Genomic DNA, 15,890 nt, shown 5'->3' on the forward strand with positions numbered 1-15,890 from the left:
GTACTTAACCCGAGGTATCACTGTAGTCTTTTGACCCCCACCCTACGCCTCCCCACTCTGCGTGTAAACCAACTGCGCAAAGAGGGCGTGGGCAGAGGGGGACCTGCCTCCCCCCCCCTTTGCTCATGCTCGGTGCTGTGTCTCTCCCTTGCATACTCTGAGCCCTGCATCCCTTCCCCACTGGAGGCGTGGCTTTCCTCCTCCGCGGAGGAAGTGCTGCTTCTCACGATCTTTGGAGGCTCCCTGTAACCTGACTGCCCTTTCACCTCTCGCCTCTGAGCTGATGGCAGCTCCCTGGCAGTTTGATTGCTTGTTTTTGTGCATATTGTATTCTTTATATGATTCTAGATTCAGGTAGGCAGCCGTGTTGGTCTGATGCAGTCGAAATATATATATATTTTTAAAAAATTGTCCAGTAGCACCTTAGAGACCAACTCAGTTTGTTCTTGGTATAAGCTTTCATGTGCATGCACACTTCTTCAGGTACACAGAAACAGAAGTCCCCAGACCTTTATATATAGTGGGAGGGTGGGGTGGGGGTTTTCTCAGGATGGTAGTAGGAGATGAGTGATTGACTCAATGGGTATGGTAAACCTGTTGAGGTTGGAGAAGTCACCAAACCCTGATATACAGAGGGAGGGTAGGGTGGGGTTTTTCTCAGGACGGTAGTAGGACTCAATGGGTATGGTCAACCTCTTGGCAAGTGTGAACGACTGCAGTTAGTCCTACAGGAAAATGCAAGGGACAGTATGCAAATGATTAGCATATGTAATGAGACAGGAATTCAATATCTCTATTAAGACCAGGTCTCTCCATAGTTGCAGTTGAGTGATAACTCAACTTACTACTAAACTGCAAACTATGGAGTTTGCAAACTATGGAGTTTACAACTTGCTGAATTACAACTTATTATTAAACTGAAAACTATGGAGAGACCTGGTCTGAAGAATAGAGATATTGAATTCTTGTCTCATTGCATATGCTAAAGCTATTTTTAGTCATCTGTGTACCATCCCTTGCTTTTTCCTGCAGGACTAATTGTGGTGGTCACGTGGGATTGCTATCTGTCCTGTTGTTCAGAATGCACAGGGACAGAGAGCCCACAAATCATTGCCCTTCGCAGTTTTTAAAAAATTGAAGCGAAGTGTGACAGAAAATGACTTGCATAGTATGTTCACTACTGACCTTCTTGATGAGCTAAGAGGAGCCAGTACATTAATTCCAAACCTTGAGGCCTCTGAGGTTTTAATGAAACAATTGGCTTATGAAAATGAAAATGCTGAATGCAAGACTGCTCTTAAAGCGATTTATCAGAAGCCAGAAACAGATAGTGCTCAAATGATTAAGCCTTGCCAGAATATTGGCACTGAGACTCACAAATCTGCCCTCCTAGCAGCAGCTTTGTCTCCTTCAGTTCATTCTGCTAAAGACAGGCAATGCCACGACAGGTGGCCTTCCAGCCTGGGTTTAAATGGGAGAACAAAGACAGTTGTGCCAGCTGATTGTCAGTCTTCTACCAAAGTCACAACAGCAGAGCCAATTGCTTTTAACACACTGTCTCCTGTGGCAGATCTGAGCCATGCCACTAAAGGCAGTGCTGGTTTCAACCTAGTGACAGCAGAACTTGCTAATTTTCAGTTCCCTATGGTGGTTTATAAAATTAAGACATAGCATACAGGTCCGATTCCACCTCAGACAGTGAGACTCATTCTTCATCGCCTATTACAGACTGTTTTTTCTCCTTTCCTCCCTGAACTGAAAATTCCTAATGAGTTTACTTTACAGCAGTTGCGGAGTTTTGGGGTCACCTCATACACGTGATTCTCCTTAATACAATGTCTTCACTTACAGGACTCCTTTTTTCCCCAGCCACTGCTGACAGAATAGCGATTTTAGAGTGGCTACCTTTGCCTAATACACCGCCTCGAATTATTGCTGCTTGTTATTTGCATTTTTTCTAAACAGGAGCACGAGTCCCTAATGAGTTCTTCTCTTCCCTGTCAGATTGCATTTACTGATTATATTGGGACAGTTCATTTTAACCCTCCTAAAGGTCCATGCCTGGTTTTGATTCAACAGGTGCCAAGGAAATTGGTTCCTGTTCAAAACGCACTTACTTTTTCTAAGGATGGAGCTCCCTCTAGAGGTGTTTTAACATATAAGGACTCTGAAAATAACTGGCTTTTTTTTACAGTTAATCAGATGAGTGCACAGAGATCACTGTGGATACTCAATATGTGTTTAATCTTTTTATCACATTTGGCTAATTCCTATCTTTCTCCTATGCTAGATTTTAATCTACTCTCTCTGTTCTTGACACTGAAAAATCTCTTGACAAATAGAACTGTGCCTTTCTATGCTGCTCACTTTCGCTCCCACACAGGATTCACGAATGTCATTTCAGAAGGTAATCAACATGCTGATTCTGCTCTGAAATATTTATGTCCGTTATTTTCTAATGCAATTGACAGCCATGCATTTTTTCACCAGGGAGCCAAGCAGCTGCATAAACAATTTTCCATTCCTCTGACACCAGCTAAGGATATTATTGGTGGGTGTCCTTCATTAACTGTTTCCTTTCCTAATAAATGTTCTCCTATGGAACGCCATTGTAGGAAAGAGGTACCTCTGGAACACCCTCTAGTGACGTACCAGCAGCTCCCCAACCTGCAGTGAGAGGGACCTGTTCCTTTGATTACCTGGGGGCAGGGATGCCCTACTGTTCTTACTTCCTCAGGTCCTTTGTGGATTCCAGGTCGCTGTATCCATCCCTATAGGCCAAGACATGCGCTGGCACCAAGACCTGCAAAAACCCATTCCGAACTTTGCAAGGACCATGACCCTGTCAGCATCGCCCTTGAGCCAGTGCACCAACTGGACTCATGCACCTCAACCCCGACTGGGCTAGGCGAGCTGGGTAGCACTGCTAGAGACCACCTTTCTCTCAGGAACAGGTCACAGTGCTGTGGACTCACAGCTGAGAGCACCGGATTCACTGTCTCAATAATACAGTCGTTGCGCAGCAGTTTTGCAGAGTCTTGCAGAGTATAAACCACTCGGAGAGCAGCTCTGTAGAATATCTTCCTTTTATTCTGTAACTACAACTATGATACAAAACTATATACAGAGCTGAATATTCTAAGCATAAATCAATGCTACACTGAGTCTGCAGCTGCTCTTAGCAGCAACCTTATCTCTAGACACGATCTCTAACACTCTCTCTCTCTCAGATACACTGACTGACTCTCTGACTCACACATTTGATTTAGTGCTGGGGCAGAACACGCCTCCTCCTCTCTGGAGAGTCAGCAGAGACCATCAGGAGATCATCAGGAGATTCTTGGGTATGGGAGGGGTGAAATCTCCTCAGACCCTGACTCCACCTCTACAGGTTCAGCAGCCCTGTGTGAAAGTCCGTTGTGCCTGTCCTCGTCCTCAAAAGGCTGAGGGATGCCCAAAGGTGACATGGGGAATGCTGAAGACCCTGACCTCTGATGCCAGGACACAACTTCAGCATCATGATGTTCCAGCAGAACCAGAGACTTTTTAGTAGCCTTGATTACTCAGCTAAATATGAATTCTATGCTGATTTTAACATGTGTATTATTTGTTTTCTTGATACCTAGTACTCAATGTATCTATCTTCCCCCTGACACTTCTTCTAGTCATACCTATAATTTGAGGATGTGTTTAGCTGAAATTACTAATTGTCATAGAGCATTTTACACAGACCAGTTGTTCACCAGGCATCCTGGGCCATAAAGATAGGAGATAGCTTTGATGTAGCTTTTGTTAGGTTAGGTAGATCTTAAGGGCCAGGAGATGATAAAAATGCCTATCTTTCCTTGCCGATTAAAAAAGGACAAGGAGGTGATAAAAATGCCTATCTTTCCTTGCCGAGGTGATAAAAATGCCTATCTTTCCTTGCCGTCCTTCCTCTCCTGTTTACTGCCTGTTTATGACCTCTGGGGTTTGCTAAATGCATTCCTCCTTGATTCCTGTTTTATTTACCCTAAAACATGTATGCATGCTCAATTTAGTTCTTTGTAGTTAAAAAGGATTCCTCTGATCGGACTTTGTCCCATGTGGGGATGTTTTTGAAATGCTCAGAAGAAATCTGATTGGTTCTTACAAATGCTGTGTTAAGAGTTAACATTGGTATAAAATCAAACAATAATGAAATTACCTCCTGAAAACAAGTCAGGATCAAATTAAAACCTAGTTAGATGGCTTACCGCAGGATTAGGGTTGGGAACAGTAAATGCTCATCAGGACCAACTGTTTACGCTGTTCTTATATGGGCCTGGGAGAATGCTGGGAGGCCTCTTTTTTCATACTAGTTCTTATACAGACTTTGGTTTCCATGTATCTGAAGAAGGGCACCTGCACACGAAAGCTTAGACCCAGAACAAACTGAGTTGGTCTCTAAGGTGCTACTGGACCATTTTTTTTCTTTTGTTATTTCTATGATGTTAGCCCAGGCTTCCTCAACCTCGGCCCTCTGCTGTTTTGAGACTACAGTTCCCAGCATCCCTGACCACTGGTCCTGGTAGCTAGGGATCATGGGAGTTGTAGGCCAAAAAACATCTGGAGGGCCGAGGTTGAGGAAGTCTGTGTTAGCCGCTCTGAGCACAGCTTTGGCAGGGGAAGGCGAGATACAAATGAAATGTATTATGGTTTCATTATTATTACATTGAAAGGACCCAGCCTCATAAGTAACTTTGTCTGCATCAAAAACTGGCAAAACTATATTTCTAAGTTTGTCTGAAATGGGAAAAAGCCTAGAATAAAATACAAAATACTTATAGATACTAAAGATAGAGGCGGCTTCTCCCTTCCAGACCTAAAATTGTATTATGAAGCTGTTTGCATCACGTGGATTTGGGACTGGATAAAATTAGAGAGCGATGAAATATTAGATTTGGAAGGACATGATAATAGATTTGGTTGGCATTCATATTTATGGTATGGGAAAGATAAAAAACAAAGGTTTTAATAATCGTATAATAAGAAAAATGCTTATAGAAGTATGGAATAAATATAAAGATTTTTTAGAACCCAAAACACCATGGTGGCTCTCGCCAGTGGAAGTATTAGCATTAAAGCCTCTTTGTAAGAGAGAGAAATGGCTGACGTACAGAAAATTATTAATAGAGGCTTAAAAAGGGTTAAAGATGAAAGAATATGAGGAACTAAAGACTACATTGCAAAGTTGGTTACATCATAGACAATTGAACAAACAGTTTAAGGAAGACAATAAAAAAAGTTTCAGCTACACAGTGTCAAACTTTCAAGAAGAGCTAATTGAGAGTGATCTGAAATTACTAAAAAAAATGTATAATCTCCCATTATATGGGGAAATGCTGGATGAAATGGTAAAGTCAGCACAAATAAAGTGGACTCAGGATTTAGGTCATAATATACAACTGGAAGATTGGGAAAAGATGTAAAAGGTGAATTTAAAATTTACAGATTGTATCTTATTAAAAGAGAATTATATGAAAATGATGTATAGATGGTATATTACGCCAGAGAAAGTGGCAAAAATGTATAAAAAGGGATCTAAAACCTGTTGGAAATGTAAAGAAAAATATGGTACATTTTATCATATGTGGTGGGAATGCAAAAGGGTTAGAAATTATTGGGAAATGATATATAATGAATTGGGGGGGGGGTGCTTAAAAAGACTTTTATAAAGAAACCAGAAACATTCCTCCTAGGAATTTTAGATCAAGATTTAGAAAAAAAGGAAATTATTTATGTATGCAACAACAGCTGCAAAATTATATTAGCCCAAGCTTGGAAGACAGAAGAAATACCAACGAAAGAATAATGGCAAGGGAAACTTCTGGAATATGCAGAACTGGCAAAATTAACAGATAAATTACATGAAAAGGATAACAACGACTTTAAAAGAGAATGGGAACCATTTACGGAATATATGAAGAAGCAACGCAATTGGACTCACTGTCAGGGTTTGAATAAACAAACACAATTGTATATAACAAAACAACACACAGGGTGAGTAATATGGAAATAAAACAAAATGGGAATATGAAGGAAGTCCAGGGGAGGAGGGGGGGAAATATGGAAAATTGTTAGAGAAATATTGTTAGAGGATGTAAACATGGAAAAACTGATTAAAATATTTTAAAAAGAAAAAGAAAGAAAGGCCCCAGCCTCCTACCTGTCCAGCCTGCGACACTGGAAGTGAATGGATGAGAGCAGCAACAGGACGCCGGTGTTGTCGGGCTCCTGTCTCCACAGTTGCATGCAGTGCCTCTCAGCCGCTTCGAAGTCTCCCGCCTGGTACTCCCGGTGAGCCAACTCTGCCAGCCCTTGGAAGGAAAGCAGACGTTTTGTTGGTTCTGAAGGATCACCAAGACATTCGGATGGGGGGGAAACAAAAAGTTAGAAGAGGGGAGCCAAAAGCCGACAGACAGCGGTGTGCAAATAAAAAGGCGCAATGTCTGGCGTGATGCAAAACCTCAAGAGGGTCTGTAGGGCGAATGCAAACAGATCAGCTAAACGTCAAACTACAATTCTCAACATCCCTGGCCACTGGTCCTGTTAGCAAGGGGTGATGGGAGTTGTAGTCCCCAAACAGCTGGAGGGCCAAGTTGGGCCATGCCTGATCTAGAGCAGTGGTGGCCCAACTCGGCCCTCCAGCTGTTTTGAGACTACAATTCCCATCATCCCTGACCACTGGTCCTGCTAGCTAGGGATCATGGGAGTTGTAGGCCAAAACATCTGGAGGGCCGCAGGTTGGGGATGCCTGCCTTAGACCAAGGTTGCAGTCGCCAAAACGGAATATCTAGTTGTCATTTGGGGGCAAAAAGGCTCCAAAGTCTTATTTTTCAAATAATGGAACAACTGTGATTGATTCTGAGCTCAACATCTGGCTAGTTCATTTTGTACAAAGATTACCATAATAAAAGACAAAAGTGGAAAAGACCTAACAGAAGCAGAAGACATCAAGAAGAGGTGGCAAGAATACACAGAGGAACTATACCAGAAAGAAATGGATGTCTCGTATACCCCAGGTAGTGTGGTTGCTGACCTTAAGCCAGACATCCTGGAGAGTGAAGTCAAATGGGCCTTAGAAAGCACTGCTAATAACAAGGCCAGTGGAAGTGATAATATTCCAGCTGAACTATTTAAAATTTTAAAAGATGATGCTGTTAAGGTGCTACACTCAATATGCCAGCAAATTTGGAAAACTCAGCAGTGGCCAGAGGATTGGAGATCAGTCTACATTCCAATCCCAAAGAAGGGCAATGCCAAAGAATGCTCCAACTACCGCACAATTGCACTAATTTCACACGCTAGCAAGGTTATGCTTAAAATTCTACAAGGCAGGCTTAAGCAGTATGTGGACTGAGAACTCCCAGAAGTGCAAGCTGGATTTAGAAGAGGCAGAGGAACCAGAGACTAAATTGCAAACATGCGCTGGATTATGGAGAAAGCTAGAGAATTCCAGAAAAACATCTACTTCTGCTTCATTGACAATGCAAAAGCCTTTGACTGCGTCAACCACAGCAAACTATGGCAAGTTCTTAAAGAAATGGGAGTGCCTGATTTCCTGAGAAATCTCTATGTGGGACAAGAAGCTACAGTTAGAACTGGATATGGAACAACTGATCGGTTCAAAATTGGGAAAGGAGTACGGGCAAGGCTGTATATTGTCTCCCTGCTTATTTAACTTATATGCAGAATTCATCATGCGAAAGGCTGGGCTGGATGAATCCCAAGCTGGAATTAAGATCGCCGGAAGAAATATCAACAACCTCAGATATGCAGATGACACAACCTTGATGGCAGAAAGTGAGGAGAAATTAAAGAACCTTTTAATGAGGGTGAAAGAGGAGAGCGCAAAATATGGTCTGAAGCTCAACATCAAAAAAACGAAGATCATGGCCACTGGGCCCATCACCTCCTGGCAAATAGAAGGGGAAGAAATGGAGGCAGTGAGAGATTTTACCTTCTTGGGCTCCATGATCACTGCAGATGGTGACAGCAGTCACGAAATTAAGAGACGCCTGCTCCTTGGGAGAAAGGCGATGGCAAACCTAGACAACATCTTAAAAAGCAGAGACATCACCTTGCCAACAAAGGTCCGTATAGTTAAAGCCATGGTTTTCCCAGTAGTGATGTATGGAAGTGAGAGCTGGACCATAAAGTAGGCTGATCGCCGAAGAATTGATGCTTTTGAACTATGGTGCTGGAGGAGACTCTTGAGAGTCCCATGGACTGAAAGAAGATCAAACATATCCATTCTTAAGGAAATCAGCCCTGAGTGCTCACTGGAAGGACAGATCGTGAGGCTGAGGCTCCAATACTTTGGCCACCTAATGAGAAGAGAAGACTCCCTGGAAAAGACCCTGATGTTGGGAAAGATTGAGGGCACAAGAAGAAGGGGACGACAAGAGGACGAGATGGTTGGACAGTGTTCTCGAAGCTACAAACATGAGTCTGACCAAACTGCGGGAGGCAGTGGAAGACAGAAGTGCCTGGCATGCTCTGGTCCATGGGGTCACGAAGAGTCGGACACGACTAAACAACAACAGTTCAGATGACAACCTTGAGCGAGGTTAAGATCTTTGAGAACTGAAAGAAGAAAAGCCATCTATACTGGCCCATTCTGGCCTCTTTTTCTTAAGGACGACTGCTCCTGCTCAGGGTGGATAAAAAGCAATGGTTTTTTTAATTAACTTTTTAAATTAAAAAATCAGACTTTTTTATTCAAATCGGATTTTTTTTATTTAAATCGGATTTTTTAAATTTAAATCGGATTGTTTAAATAAAATGCTTTTGGAGGAAAATTTATTCTAAAGAGAGTTTTCTATTTAAGTTATAGTCCAAAGGCTATTCATCAGGAAATAAGGATTTGTTTTAAGTTTTTCATGTGTGCTAAAACTCAGTCTTAAGGGTTTTTTTATTAAAAAATTGTTCAACCACATCAGTTAACAAACATGGATACATATGCTCATGTTATTGTTTCAGTTAAATTAATTGTTTAAATTGTGATGAAGGAAATGATTCTTTTTCTCCTTCCAATCAAGTACAGCAGAAAAGTTGTCCAAATAGAAACTGTTAACTTATTAAACCTCACCATTATTTCATAATTATCGGTCTATGTATTTCTAATAGTAGAACCAAATCAGTCATTTTTGATATAACTGTAAAAATGACTCTGAAAATTGATGATTCCAAAAAGGAAGCCTTCCTTCCAGTTGTCAATAATAAGAGGATGCCAGCAAGGTTGAACCTTTCTGTTAAAAAAGGATTTTATCATTCCAAAAAGAAAACCTTCCTCCACTTGTCAATATTAAGAGCAGGGGTAGGCAACCCAAGGCCCAGAGTCTGGATCTGGCCCCATTGCCTTCTAAATCCGGCCCACAGACGGTCTGGGAAGCAGCGTGTTTTGAAATGAGTAGAATGTGCGCTGCCGCCCGCCAGCATTTTAAAATCCCCCGGGAAGGCAGGCAGGGGGGACAAAGACTTTTGCCCCCCACCCGCCTTCAGAAGAGGTCCAGAGGGCTCTCCAAGCTGCGGATAGCAGCCTGCTGCCCCGCGCGAGGGGCAGACATTCGCAGCTTGGGGAGCCCTGCAGGACTTCCCCGCAGGGCTCTCCAAGCTGCGGATAGCAGCCTGCTGCCCCGCGCGAGGGGCGCTCTTAAGCAGAGCGCCCCTCGCGCGGCGCAGACATTCGCAGCTTGGGGAACCCTGCAGGACTTCCCCGCAGGGCTCTCCAAGCGGCGAATGTCGGCCCCGCGCGAGGGGCGCTCTGCTTAAGAGCGCCCCTCGCGCGGGGCAGCAGGCTGCGCACCTTCCCCTCTGTTCCCGGACCTGTCCTGAAGGCTTGCGGTGGGAGGAGGGCTTTCCTCCCCACCGCCAACATTCAGAATGCTGTTCTGAATGTTGGCGGTGGGGAGGAAAAACCCTCCTCCCACCGCAAGCCCCGGGAACAGAGGAGAAGCGCTGCGCACCTTCCCCTCTGTTCCCGGACCTGTCCTGAAGGCTTGCGGTGGGAGGAGGGCTTTCCTCCCCACCGCCAACATTCAGAATGCTGTTCTGAATGTTGGCGGTGGGGAGGAAAAACCCTCCTCCCACCGCAAGCCCCGGGAACAGAGGAGAAGCGCTGCGCACCTTCCCCTTTGTTCCCGGACCTGTCCTGAAGGCTTGCGGTGGGAGGAGGGCTTTCCTCCCCACCGCCAACATTCAGAATGCTGTTCTGAATGTTGGCGGTGGGGAGGAAAAACCCTCCTCCCACCGCAAGCCCCGGGAACAGAGGAGAAGCGCTGCGCACCTTCCCCTCTGTTCCCGGACCTGTCCTGAAGGCTTGCAGTGGGAGGAAGGCTTTCCTCCCCACCGCCAACATTCAGAATGCTGTTCTGAATGTTGGCGGTGGGGAGGAAAAACCCTCCTCCCACCGCAAGCCCCGGGAACAGAGGAGAAGCCCTTCGCGCCTTCCCCTCTGTTCCCGGACCTCCCACCGCAAGCCTTAGGACAGGTCCGGGAACAGAGGAGAAGGCGCGCTGCGCTTCCCCACTGTCCCCGGAGATTTCCCTATGGGCTTTCGTCTTGCGAAGCAAGCCCATAGGGAAATTCGTCTTGCGAAGCCGCTAAAAAATCGGAAAACCCTTTCGTCTTGCGGGTTTTTCGTTTAGCGAGGCATTCGTCTTGCGGGGCACCACTGTACCTAACTTTTCCTGTAAGTTTATCCAATTCTGCGTAGTCTAGCAGCTTTGATCTCCACTCCTCCACCGTTGGTGTTTCCTGCTGTTTCCACATCTGGGCTAGCACTACCCTTGCAGCTGTGACTGCATAGTATACTAATTTACAGTCTTCTTTTTTTATCTCGTGGCCTAGAATCCCTAATAGGAAAATTTCTGATTTCTTTGTGAACGTATATTTTAGGATCTTCTTTAGTTCAATGTAGATTTTTTCCCAAAACTGTTTTACTTTTCCACACTCCCACCACATGTGGTAAAAGGAGCCCTCTTTGTCCTTGCATTTCCAACACTTATTGTCCACCTTATACATTTTCGATAGTTTCATAGGTGTTAAGTACCACCTATAGAACATCTTCATGACATTTTCCTTTATCATTATACACGCCGTAAAATTTAATCCATCCTTCCAAAGTTTTTCCCAGTCCTCAAATAGTATACTATGTCCTACATCCTTTGCCCAGCGGATCATCACGGATTTGACTTCCTCGTCTCCCAAGTTCCAATCTAACATTTTAGATATAATTTTCTCTTCATTATTTATAATCTCCGTCTGATATTTGGACTCTTTCTCTGCATAGCCTCTTTCTTTAATATCTTTTCTGAACATCTGACTCACCTGAAGATGGTGTAGCCAATCATAAACATGGTCCTTCACTTGTTCGTATGGTCTAACCTTCCATTTTCCATCTTCTTTAGTTAATAACTGACTGTATGTTGCCCAATTACTTCTCATATTAATAGTCTTTACACTCATTACTTCCGGGGGTGAAAGCCAGTGTGGTGTTTTCGGTTCCAACAATTTTTTATATTTTCCCCATATTTCAATTAATGGCCCTCTAAAATCCCTTATGTACTTTTCTTTTGTTTTGCCATAAATAGGCGTGCCAGCCGAATCTATTATCGAAGCCCTCCAAATCGAGAAGCTCCCTATTCACTAACTTTACCCAATCTCTTATCCAACAGAGGCAAACTGCCTCATAATATAGTTTCACATCCGGCAGCGCAAAACCCCCCCTTTCTTTTATATCCGTTAATAATTTGAACTGAATCCTAGGTTTTTTCCCCTGCCAGATGTATCTTGAGAGCACTCTTTGCCACTCTTTAAAGATTCGGCTCCCCTTAATTATAGGAATAGTCTGGAATAAGAACATCAGCCGTGGAAGGACATTCATCTTAATTGTATTAATCCTTCCCCAGAATGACAGTTTCAGCCCTCCCCATATTTCCAAATCCTTTCTTATTTCCCTCCACACCGGCTCATAATTATTTTTGAATAAATCTATATTTTTAGGTGTTAGCCAAATACCGAGATATTTCACTTTTTTAACCACCTCTATTTGCGATTGGAGTTGAATTATTTCTGTTGTCTTTAAGTCTACATTTTTACCTATCATTTTCGTTTTCATCTTATTTAATTTGAACCCTGCTACCTCCCCAAACTGGTCTAATTCCTTTAATATTTCTTCTATTGCAATTGTTGGTTCTTCTGTCATTATTACTACGTCATCCGCGAAGGCTCTAATCTTGTATACATTCTGTCCAATTAACACTCCTTTTATTTTGGATGTATGATTTTTGTGGTTCATGCTGTGGCCATAGACATGTGATCTGATGGTGAATTTGGGCTGACCCAATGCAAAAATCCTGAGGATCCATGTGGATCCGTGCTTTGCAACCATGTTTTTGCGCCACGCAACAGTGGGTGCGTGAATTTTTTTGGTGCAGGCTATAGCCATGGACATGCTATGTGATTTGATGGTGAATTTGGGGTGACCCAATGTAAAAATCCTGAGGATCCATGGGCTTTTACCTTCCCCCTCCCAGGCAGCCTCTGCTAGCATCCCTTATCTCTCCCGATCCCACCATCAGCTGCTTCCTTTCAACACTCCCTTCCCTCTTGTTTGCCTTAGTGTCTTTTCCTTAGCTGGAGAAGTTTTTTGCTCCTCCTTTTCTTCTAATTTCTCTCTGTATTGCTTTAGTCTTCCTGCTTCCCCCCTTTGCAAGTTTGCTGTCTTTACCTCCCCCCTCCCAGGCAGCCTACTCTTTCTCCAGCGTCCCTTATCTCTCAGCAGCTTTGTTTCAACACCCACTTTCCTCTTTCAAAAAAAAAAAAAAAGCATGCTCTGTGCTCCAGGGACCACACATTCGCTCCATAAGACGCACAGACATTTCCCCTTACATTTTTGGAAGAAAAAAAGTGCGTCTTATGGAGCGAAAAATACGGTATGTCCATAAGTTACCATATAGCATATATTCAACACAAAAAACAGCAACAATTGGTTGTGGACAAAGGACGGTTGGACATATCAAGGGCCCCATTACCTTCAGTAAATCCGCCCCTCTATCAATCAATCAATCAATCAATCAAATCAATCATCTATCTCTCTATCTTATGCCTGGTCTAGTGACAACAACTGGTGATGATTATTAATTTATTATTTATACCCCGCCCATCTTTTTTAAAATATTTTTTATTCATTTTGCATATAGTCACATTGCATGACAACATGTCTTCATACGAAATCTCTTTGGCTCTGCTGAGCCTCCCTCCCGCCCAATGGTTTTTTACAAACTTCAATTTTGCTTCCATGCATTTCACGTCCTTTCCTGTTCTTGTGATGTCATTCCGGAAGTTAATTACATTATTCATCCTGAATTTGTTTGCCTTTCTTCTGGCAAATCTTCAGATCACCCTGCTACTGATAGACCCGGGGGGCGGATCCGGCCCAATTGCCTTCTCAATCCGGCATGCGGACGGTCCAGGAATTGTGTTTTGACATGAATAGAATGTGTCCTTTTATTTAAAATGCACCTCTGGTTGATTTGTGGGGCCTGCCTGGTGTTTTGACACAAGTAGAACGTGCTTTTATTTCAAATGCATCTCTGGGTTCATAGGAATGTGTTCATTATTATTTTTTCCCAAAATAATCCGGCCCGAGGGACAGTGGACTGGCCCCCTGCTGAAAAAGTTTGCTGACCCCTGTACAGTACTAGATTGTGCAAGTGCCTTTCCTCAATAAACCAAGTTTTCAGCCAAAGATGCACAGGTAATTCAGGATATTCAGACCAGAGGCATATTTTTTTTTTTGGGGTGGGGGGGAGTGAACCAGCAGATCTAAGATGAGTAGATGAGCAGATCTAAGAAGTGTAAATCCACTTACTTATTTGCCCCAGGGGGCAGTTTGGTCAAGCTGGGTTCAAATTCAGGATGAATAATGTAATTAACTTCCGGAATGACATCACAAGAACAGGAAAGGACGTGAAATGCATGGAAGCAAAATTGAAGTTTGTAAAAAACCATTGGGCGGGAGGGAGGCTCAGCAGAGCCAAAGAGATTTCGTATGAAGACATGTTGTCATGCAATGCGACTATATGCAAAATGAATAAAAAATATTTTAAAAAAGATGGGCGGGGTATAAATAATAAATTAATAATCACCACCAGTTGTTGTCACTAGACCAGGCATAGGCAACCTCGGCCCTCCAGATGTTTTCAGACTACAATTTCCATCATCCCAGACCACTGGTGTTGTTAGCTAGGAATGATGGGAGTTGCAGTCTCAAAACCTCTAAGGTATCCAAGGCGGAGACCCCCACCGCGGACCGGCCCTCTCACCGTCGGGAGGCAGACCTGCGGACCCCCCCCGCCTCCTCCTCCTCACTCAGTCCGACACCGAAGGAGAGGCTCCCTCGCCTCCCAGCGCCCGGGGACTCGCGCGCTCCTCGCGGTTCCCTCCTGTGGGGCGAAGCGCTTCCTTCGCCGCCGCCGCCGCCGCCAGTACCTGTGCTGTCGGAGACGTTGCCCACGGAGGTCGCCATAGCTCCGGCAACAAGGCTCGGCTCCACGACCGCCGGGGGCAGCGACGACTCACGAAATGGCGGTCGGGGACGCGCGCGGAGGGGGACGCTAGCCGCGGCCGGATCTTCTTTTGACAAAGTAGTCCCTCCCTTTCCGCCCCTCGGGGCGGGGCGACGCGCTTCCCTGCCGCCGGAGGAGAAGTCGGAAAGAAGAAAGGAGGCGGCACGCCGAAATAGCCTGGGCTGGAGGAGCCGAAACGGCCGCCGAGAGAGGAGGGAGTTCGCGTGTATCCCTCCGCCCCGCGAAAGCCGATACACTGCGGTAATTTGATGAGGCGAGCTTGCGCCATGCAGGACAGTCGCCTCGCCTAAGCCAAAGAAATGTGCGCGCTTCAGGGAACGCTCGCCTCCCCTCCGCGAAAGTAAGGCTGAGGCGTGTCGCGCAAGGGCCGCGGCGGGGGGGGGGGGGGGGAGAGAGAGCGGGAAAGATGGCCGAGGGCTGAGACGTTTCCAACCTTTGGCCCTCCAGATCTTTTTGACCTACAACTCACATGATCCCTAGCTAAGGGGACCAGTGGTCAGGGATGGTTTTATTTGGGTCTGGGTAAAAGGCGGATCTACACGGATCCTCATGGATCCTACACTTTTTTAAAAATAACTCCAACAAATTCAGTGTCAAATCACACCTAGAAGGCACGGTTGCAAACTGGGCTATAAAAAACGTGGATCCAACACTTTGCCGCGCTGCAGCACCACAAAAACATGGATCCGAGGCACGGATCCTCAAGAATTCATATGATTTTTTCATTCAAATTAAATAAAACCACCATGATACTGTAGACTATGTCTTACTCTGTAGACAGCATCAAAAAAATCATGCATTCACTGTTTCGTGGGGCCACAGGGGCGCAAAAACATGGTTAAAAAAGACGGGTCCTCATGAATCCTCATGATTTTTGAACTAGATCAGCCCAAAGTCACCATCAGATAAAACATCATGGCCATGGACACAGCCTGCACCCCAAATAACTCAGATCCACAGCTTCCTGGTCATACCGTGGCTCAAAAACGTGGCTTTGAAGCACGGATCCTCAGGCATCCTCATGCTCTTTGCATTGAGCCACCCCAAACTCACCGTCAAATAACACATCATGCCCATGGGCACAGCTTCCGCCACAAAAAACTCGGATCCACGGCTTCCTTGCCATACCGTGGCCCATAAACATGGTTCCGACGCACGGATCCTCATGGATCCTCATGATTGTTACACTAGATCAGCCCAAAGTCACCGTCAAATCACACATCATGGCCATGGAAACAGCCTGCACCACAGAAAATTCGGATCCACGGCTTCCTG

The 15,890-nt window shown here is 44.7% G+C and overlaps 1 protein-coding gene across 2 annotated transcripts in view; it reads right to left on the reverse strand.

Moving 5' to 3' along the window:
* The window catches only part of LOC310835931 (UDP-N-acetylglucosamine--peptide N-acetylglucosaminyltransferase 110 kDa subunit-like), a 125,179-nt gene extending 110,544 nt beyond the window's left edge, over positions 1-14,635 (reverse strand). The window contains exons 1-2 of one of the 2 annotated variants that reach the window (XM_083720876.1): positions 14,518-14,635; positions 6,188-6,338 (exon numbers count right to left, since the gene is read on the reverse strand). In XM_083720876.1, the coding sequence (XP_083577002.1) occupies positions 6,188-6,338; positions 14,518-14,554 (188 nt within the window). In that variant the 5' untranslated portion in view covers positions 14,555-14,635. Of the gene's footprint in view, positions 1-6,187; positions 6,369-14,517 lie in introns of both variants that reach the window. The other variant, XM_083720875.1, reaches the window with a different exon arrangement.
* Positions 14,636-15,890: the final 1,255 nt, after the last annotated feature.

Source organism: Podarcis gaigeae (assembly GCF_964106915.1).
Source record: "Podarcis gaigeae genome assembly, chromosome: W".
Taxonomy (NCBI): domain Eukaryota; kingdom Metazoa; phylum Chordata; class Lepidosauria; order Squamata; family Lacertidae; genus Podarcis; species Podarcis gaigeae.